The following is an 8,773-nucleotide window of genomic DNA, read 5'->3' as shown; positions in this document are numbered from 1 at the left end:
TGAACTCACACCTATACTCCAGAAATTATTCCACAATATTGAGAAAGATGGCATCCTTCCTAACTCATTCTACGAAGCCAATATCACCTTGATACCAAAGCCAGGAAAGGAATATTACATTCTTCATGATCAGAATAATCTGTCAACCTTGAAAACATTTGTTTCATTCTTACACATTAATGTGTTTTCAATACTTGTAAATATTTACTCCAAAGTAAAAGAGGCTTTTAGAAAATAATTAAAAAATAAAAACCCAATGTTTAATAGTAACCACAGATGAATCAGTTATTCAAATCAGTCAATTTATTTTGTAGGCAGAGTTTAATGAAATAAAATTGGCTCCATTTTCAAAACAAAGAACTGTATCAAAAATGGGCTAAATAGTAGTTAGGCATTTGTCTAACCATAAAGTAGAGCCTTATATCATGGAATAGTTTTAGATTATACAGAGTATGATAGATCATACACACTACCTTCAATTCAGTTGGAAATCTGCTAACCTGGTTTATTTTTACGGGATTGAAAGTATTATATAAATAACCTCTGCTACTATTTTTTCAATTTGTATAGACAAATTGCATTAAAATTGTTAATGTAGCAGTAGAGGCACCAAAATAGCAGCAAGGACTTATCATTTTATACTAAAGAAAATATATAGTCGTCTTTTCTGCAAAAGGTGCAGATGAGCATTCCTCCGAGTAAACAGCTGATCACTATAAAGCCAATGGCTTAAAATCAAGTTTAGGATTGAACACATTTCTCTAGCAATGTATGACCATGGAGAAAAAAACATAATTGCTATTAAAGGATGGTTCAGTGTTGACTAAAACCTTTTGTTGAAATGCTGTAGGTATAGCATCAGAAGATTTAGTCACCATGAAATTTAGTATATGTTAAAGAATACATATGTAATCATTTCTTGTTACTTTCTAGACATATTCCTTCTTGAATTTAAGGTTTTTCCCTTTTTATGCCTGGAATATTCTTCTTTTATATATTCACAGGATTTTCTCTTCAATTCATGATCTCCTAAAGTGTTATGTTATTGAGAAAGGTGTTTTGGTTTCCTTGCATAAAAATTCCTCCAGTTGCTTTCAAATCCCTATTCATTCTACTTAGTTCTTCTTCATGGACATATTACTCCTTGACACTAAAACATCATGTCTATGAAAGCAGGGAATTGTTAATTAGTTGATGGTTTATCTCTTTTTTTGCTGTATCTTTAGCATATAGAAGAGTTCCTGGTAAATAGTAAATATTCAACAAATATTTTTGAATAAATTAAATGAGTAAATGAAAGATTGACTCATAACATCTCCAGTTTCTATTACTGCAGTCAACAGCAATTTATTGTTACAGGTAATGTAAGTGGAGGATATTCTTAAATAACACATCATCTTTGCCCTCAAGAAGCTTACATATTTGTTGGGAAGGCAAATTATTAAAAAATATATGATTATGGTCCACTAAGATAGTAACATGGTAGTATTATACATCACCTTCTGGGAAAAGTTGTTCAAGTTTTATATTTTATACCTACTGACTGGGAGCCAAGTCACTGACCAACTCTCAGGGAAATAATTTCTAAGGTCTAAGGCCCTTTTTTATACCATTCAATTACTCAAAAATGTATGCCACAAAAAGACACTAGACTTGGAAGTAATTTGAGGTTCCTCAGAAGTAAAAAAAAAAAAAAAAAAGTTTACGATCATCCAGATTCCATAATTTAATATTTGGCTAGACTATAAAGTTATTTAGTAATGATTAGTAGATTGACATCTCAATTATCTTCCATAAATAAAATATTCAGTGTGCTATTCAGGGGAGAAAGGAAAATTTTATACTTTAATATGAGGTATCTGTACCTCTTGACTATGCAATTTGCTTATGTGCAAGAAATATGAAAAATACAAATAGTACAGCATCTCTCTTATTTAAAACATAGTTATTGTCTGTTTTTAAAAACAGAACATTATGCCCCTGGCTTGTATTTGGTATATTTTTAGTAAGCATTTAAAACTTTTATGCTGATTTTTTAAACTTCGAATAGAGTTGCCCAAGTTTTAGAAGAAATATTTGCTGTCAACATTTTTGTTTATGTAGTGAATCACATTTATGGATTTACATATGTTGAACCATCCTTGCATCCCTGGAATGAAGCCCACTTGGGTCGTGGTGCATTATATTTTTGATGTGCTGCTGAATTTGGTTTGCTAGAATTTTATTGAGAATTTTTGCACCTATATTCATAAAGGATACTGGGTCTATAGTTTTCTTTCTTGGGTGTGTTCTTGCCTGGCTTTGGTATCAAGGTGATACTGGCTTCATAGAAGGAGTTGGGGAGGATTTCTTCCTCCTTGATAATATGAAATAATTTCTGCAGTATGAATGCCAATTCTTCTTTGTAGGTCTGATAAAATTCAGCTGTGAAACCATCTGGTCTGGGACTTGTTTTGTTGGAAGATTTTTCATTGCTGCTTCAATTTCATTGCTGTTTCAATTTCATTGCTCATTATTGGTCTGGTTTAGGAGTTCTATTGCTTCCTGATTGAGCCTTGGGAGGTTGTGTGTTTCCAGGAATTTGTTCATTTCCTCAGTGTTTTTGAGTTTCTGTGCACAGAGATTTGGAGTACTACTCGGACATAAAAAATGAATTAATACATTTTGTGACAATCTGGATGAACTGGAGACCATTCTCCTGAGTATCGGAAGAATGGAAAAACAGACATTACATGTACTCACTATTAAACTGGAAATAACCGATTAACACTCATGTGCACAGATAGAAGTAAAACTCAACAGAAATCAAGCAGATGGGAGGGAGGAGGACGGAATGTGTGAAATCATACCTAATGAGTACAATGTACATTATCTAGGTGATGAGCACACTTATAACTTTGACTCAAGCAGTGTAAAAGCAATCCATATAATCAAAACCATATAACCATTTGTACCCCGTAATATTCTGAAATAAAAAAAATGGAAATACATTGGATAAAATACATTAAAATGCAGATATAGAGACATGTTTACAGTTAATAATTACCTACTCCAGCAGCATGCAAAAAGTTGGCATTTGAAATAGACTGTATTTCCACAATACCATGAATGTAAATCAAATAGACATCTCAAGTTTAGAAATATATAGTGACTTTTGTTGATTTAAATATATTTTCAATGTTGCTTTAATTAATTATTGCTGCCCGAGCAAATACTTTAAATCTGCAATCAAAATGTGAGCCTAAGGCAGATCTATACAGAATAGTCACTGAAGGGCAGAGATTGGGGTGTTAAATCTATATTTTAAGAAGCCAATGAATCGGACAGCTCACTTCTGACAACAATTGCTTTAAAGACCCTTTAGCAAATATCAGCAGAATTGGTTTGTAATTTAGTATGTCTTTCACTTTGAACATGGTCCCTAAAGGTTTTTAGGCATGTCAGGATATCTACAAACACAATTTGTTTCAGGTTGACTATCCATGATTAACATTTTCCTTTCCTGTCTAAGACCTAAATAATTACTTTTTACTGAACTATGCACCTTAGTTTTCCTATAATGCACTGAAGATTAAAATCAAATATTTTCTAAGTGTTGCTTTCTTGTTTGCTCTCTAAATGAAACACCTTTGAATACCATTTAAATAAACTATGAAAACAGAAGGTTGCAAATACAGCTCTTAGGAATTATAAAAGTCAGTTAATTAAGATTTATTGCAAAGATTCCTAATTATGAGAGTCATAGTCTTAACTCTACAATCTTATTTATCAACTAGGATCAGAATAATCAAGGAATGTTTCTCCCTAACTACATCTAAGTGGTTCTAAGTGATTTGGGAAAATTTTTTTACATTTGTTATTTGTAAACAAGGAGCAAACAATTAAGTCAGGGTTGTTTAATGTGGTTTCCTTACCCTTTCTTTTTTGTTGGTTTGTTTTGCTTTGTTTTTAAGCCAGAATCTCCCTCTGTTACCCAGGTGAGTGCCATGGCATCAGCCTAGCTCACAGCAACCTTAAACTCCTGGGCTGAAGCGATCCTTCTGCCTCAGCCTCCCGAGGAGCTGGGACTACAGGCATGTACCACCATGCCTGGCTAATTTTTCTATTTTTAGTAGAGATGGGGTTTCACTCTTGCTCAGGCTGGTCTTGAACTCCTGAGCTCAAACTATGCTCCTACCTTGGCCTCCCAGATGGCTAGGATGACAGGTGTGAGCCACTGTGCCCGGCCAATATTTCTTAAATATGTGAAAAAAATATATATAGTTGACTACATGAAAAAAAAGCTAAACCAATGCAAAACTTCCTATCTTCATGTTCCACACTATGCGTACATAGAATAGTAAAAACTTAATACAACTGTTTATATTTTTGGTCTCTAATAATTTTTCCATACTCATAACTATGAACTCATGAGCAAAGTTATTATTCTGCTGACTTTCTTTTCCCTATTTGTGTTCCTGGTAAGGTACCAGAATCTTCTGACAAGTGGCTGATTTCCCCAATTTGTTTCAGCTGTTTGCAGACACCCCTCATTTTTCCAAAATTTAGATGAACTTTTCAGTTTCTTTCCCAAATCCTGCTGTACTTCTGCCATATACCATCTTACATATCCATCAGCCCCTAATCCCTCAATTGCTCAACCTTTGCTTCCTTCCTTCTGCTCAAAATTCTTTCCTTTATCCCAGCCTCATTTTGCCAAATCACATTCTACTCATCCCTCAGAACAAAATTTAAATGTTGCTTCCTCAGGAAGAAACCCCCTTATCTTCTAGATTTGGAGAATATATGTTGTCAGAGCATCCTTGGCTTCTCCTTGGAAAGTCTGACAACAGTACCAATTACATATTTGTGAAATTAGTTGTTTATTTTCTGCCTCCCCACCAGACTTTAAGGTTCATAAGAGCTCACTCACTATGGTACCCCAGGAATACACTAAAATATATGTTGAATAAATTGAAAGTTTATAAATAACACATCACTCTTCCATTTTAGTATATAAACAATGATACATAACCTATAGATAAGAAGACAAACCATTTTAACGGGATCACTTAATCCAATGAAATTGTGTTATCAGATAACTTTGAAATATTCCTCCTAAGTCACTTGAAAAAGAATCCCCAAAGATACTTCAACTGGAGTGATGGGAAATCCCTTCCTCTATTTTGTTGCAATGAAATTATCTTATTTAAAGCCGGCACAAAATGGTGTTACTTGAAATCTGGTTCTGGAATATCCAGTTTCCATAAATTCCTTTTCAATTCAACACCAGATTCTGACTCCTTCAGATATGAAAAAATAACTGATACATCCACAGATTGAATTATTTATAATGTTACCCTTGCCTGGAATAATTGCATTTTCACAAATGTGATTCTCTAACTTTAGAATTTCATGCACAAGGAGAGAGGGCCGTTTCAGTATCTCTCAAAATTATGACATGAAAGTCATTGGTTATATGTAAGGTTGATCATAATATTTTATTAAGTATGTATGTCATAATAGTTTAGGACCTTTATGTACTTCCAAATATATTTTGGTTCTTTGTTATTATTTATATCTAAAACAAAGTCAAATTAAATTTACAATTTCTTAATATTCAACAAAGTTAAATTTATTGGAGAGGATTGCTTACTGATACTATACTTCCAAATGTATAGTATCAATATATGGATATTATATCTTCTTTTGCATTTAATATATCTTTTATTCCCCATATAGAAAAATGCTTTTAATGTATTAACCTCATTTTAAAAGTAAAAATAACTTATATTCTGTCTTTCTGATAAGTAGACAGACTAAATGTACTATCTTTATAATTATAAAATGAAAGACTGCTGCATATATGAAATTATGTAAACATTTATATATATTTTATTTAAGGTGATATATTTTTCCCCAAATTAAGTTACTTTTGTCCTATAATTAATAATAGTTGTACTGGGTTGTATTTTTTGATCCGGTGGTAGCAATAAAAGACTTAGAAATAATCTGCTGAAGCAGAGAGGAACAGAGTCCCTAATCTGCTTTATGTTGAAGATACATTTGACAAGATTTTGTTGATACTAAAGGAAATAGGGAAAGAAAAAAGAGGAAATGGGAATTCCATTTTAAACAAACATAAAACAAATTCTATGGTGTGGAGCTATTTGCTGAGTGAAGGGGAAAATCACATAGTCAATACAAAGATTGTAATTATACAATACTATGTGGCTTTTCTTTATTTATTAGAGGCATTTCTGAAGATTATTAGCAAAGTAAATTTATGTATAACATTTTGAATAAAATATATCCATTTCATATATATTTTAGAATATTAAAGTTTTCTTCCTGCACATTTCATAGGCTTAATGTTTTTTAAATTTCCATTTTGAAATAATTATAGGTTCATGGAAATTTTCAAAAAAAAATATACAAGGAGGTTCTGTACATCCTTTACCCAGCCTCCTACAATGTCAACTATTTGTATAACTATACTTCAACAAGAAAACCAGGAAATTGACCTTGGTCCAATCCACAGTGCTTGCATATATATGTGTATGGGTGCGCACATGCACAAAGCTCTATCCAATTTATAACATAGCTCCCTATAACTACCACCACAATAAAATATATGCTAACACCACTACAACGATTTCTCCTTTTACTCCTTCGTAGCCAACTTGTACTTCCCCCAATCCCTTACCACTGGTGACCGCTAATCATTTCTCCATATTGAAAATTACGTTAAATCAAGAATATTACATGAGTGGAATTATATTGCATGCAACCTTTTGAGATCGATTTTTTTCACTCAGTATAGCACCTTTGAGATCCATTTAAGTTGTGTGTTTCAACGGTTTGATCCTTTTTATTGCTGAGTAGTATTCCAGCACATTCAACATATTGTATTTTAAATATCACCATATGCTGTTTTAGGGTATGTTATGGGCTGAATTGTGTTCTGGCAAATTTATATATTGAAGTCATAACCCTCAGTACTTCAGAATGTGACTGTATTCAGATAGGTCTTTAAAGAATAATTAAGGTAAAATGAGGTCATATGAGTGGGCCCTTAATCCAATATGATAAACATTCTTATAAGAAGAAGAGATTAGGAGATGAGGCACAAAGGGAAAGATCATGTGATGACATGGGATAAAATGCACATCTCCAAGCCAAGGAGACAGGTCTCAGAATTAAATAAACCCTGTCAACAATTTGATCTTGCATTTTTAGCTGGTAGAACTATGAGAAAATAAATGTCTGTTGCTTAAGCCACATGGTCTGTTGTATTTGTTATGGCTGCCCTAGCAAACTAATGCAATATATAAAAATAGTTTTATCTCTATAAATTTGCCTCATATATAAGTGTTCATTTACAATACTTCCTGCTATAAGGCAATCACTTGTGTACCCATATAATTTATGAATGCCTCTAAAGGAGTTTTTTAAATCTCTGAAGCTTTTCCCATTTCATGCTCTGCAGTATAATTATATTATGGGGGAATTAAAGAGAGAATATACTTGTAAAAATCATAGGCGTGTTCGTGCCTGACTATATTGTAATAAAAATCTTTAGTGTTATAAAGAGAACATTTAAACGAAATCATCAGATTTTTATAGGCAGTTTAACTACTTTTCACAAACTACACATAGACAATAGCATTTGAACACATTCCTAGATTTTTTTGACTATTTCTTTTTGGAGTGTATCATGGTTAAATATGGTGGCTAGAATGCTTGTACAAGATAGACATGAATTATAATTGAAATAAATTCTTACTATTGGCTTTACTTGCCATGGAAAAGGATGGGAGCATAAGTGGAACAATTGAAATTCAATTCATTAGGCAAAATGTTACTGGTTTCTGATTTCCATTTGTAAGTAGTATGGATTTACTTATTAAGATATATTGGTATATGATTATGTCAAGAACAAATACATACATGTTAGAAGGAAGCAATTCATCTTATTAACCATACTGCTAAAAAGTAATATCAAAAATATCTTTCTGCATCTAGGGAAAGAACAAGAACTACCACCAGAAAATTATCTCTTTAGTGTATGGCATACGATTGCATTGCACTTCTGGTCAATATAGGTCCATTGCGAATATTATGTATCAAAAGGAATTATGAGGCTATGTTGACAGAATAGCAGTGAAACTTACCATCTTGATCCGTGGTCACTGTGATAGCTGTGAATGGCTTGGGAGAAAAACTCAACTCAGAAACTCCATTCATGGCTTCTATTTCAAAGGTGTAATTCACGTGAGACACAAAGTCAAGCACTATCACGGAATTGTTGATCAGGCCAGTATGTCTTGGGATGAAGCGGAGTCCTCCACCACAGTCCTCACACTGGCTGGTGTCTAAGCCACATTTCTTACAGATTACACTGTATGTGAGATCTTTTCTCCCTCCTGTGTCACTTGGTGGGCTCCATTCCAATATAAGGGCTGTTTCATTGATGTTAAAAACCACATTCCTAGGAGCTGAAGGTGGCCCTAGAGAAAAGCAATTAAAAAACAAAGGTACATGTATAGGACAATGAATTACACTAATTCGCAAACTTCATCAAAAAATACTTGTTGGTCTTTTATATTAGTTTGATCTTTTTTTCTAATGGGAACTATAAAAAACATATGGTTAAAAATATCTGATTAAGTCTAGTAAGGAAGGAGTCTTTAGGGGTATGGATGATCTATTAATATATTCTAACTTTTTGGTATATGAATTCTAATATTTAATATCAAAAATAAGTACATCTCCAAAAGATATTGTAGTTATG

The 8,773-nt window shown here is 32.8% G+C and overlaps 1 protein-coding gene across 1 annotated transcript in view; it reads right to left on the bottom strand.

The window, feature by feature from the left end:
- EPHA6 (EPH receptor A6) overlaps positions 1 to 8,773 on the bottom strand; it is a 1,195,443-nt gene that overhangs the window by 643,853 nt on the left and 542,817 nt on the right. Inside the window, exon 7 of the mRNA XM_012652800.1 lies at positions 8,154 to 8,489. Within this exon, the coding sequence (XP_012508254.1) occupies positions 8,154 to 8,489 (336 nt within the window). The remainder of the gene's footprint in view (positions 1 to 8,153; positions 8,490 to 8,773) is intronic.

The sequence above is a fragment of the Propithecus coquereli genome, unplaced genomic scaffold (genome assembly GCF_000956105.1).
Source record: "Propithecus coquereli isolate 6110/MARCELLA unplaced genomic scaffold, Pcoq_1.0 Scaffold40, whole genome shotgun sequence".
Taxonomy (NCBI): domain Eukaryota; kingdom Metazoa; phylum Chordata; class Mammalia; order Primates; family Indriidae; genus Propithecus; species Propithecus coquereli.
Note: the sequence above shows the minus strand (reverse complement) of the source record. Positions and strands in the feature narration are given on the sequence as shown.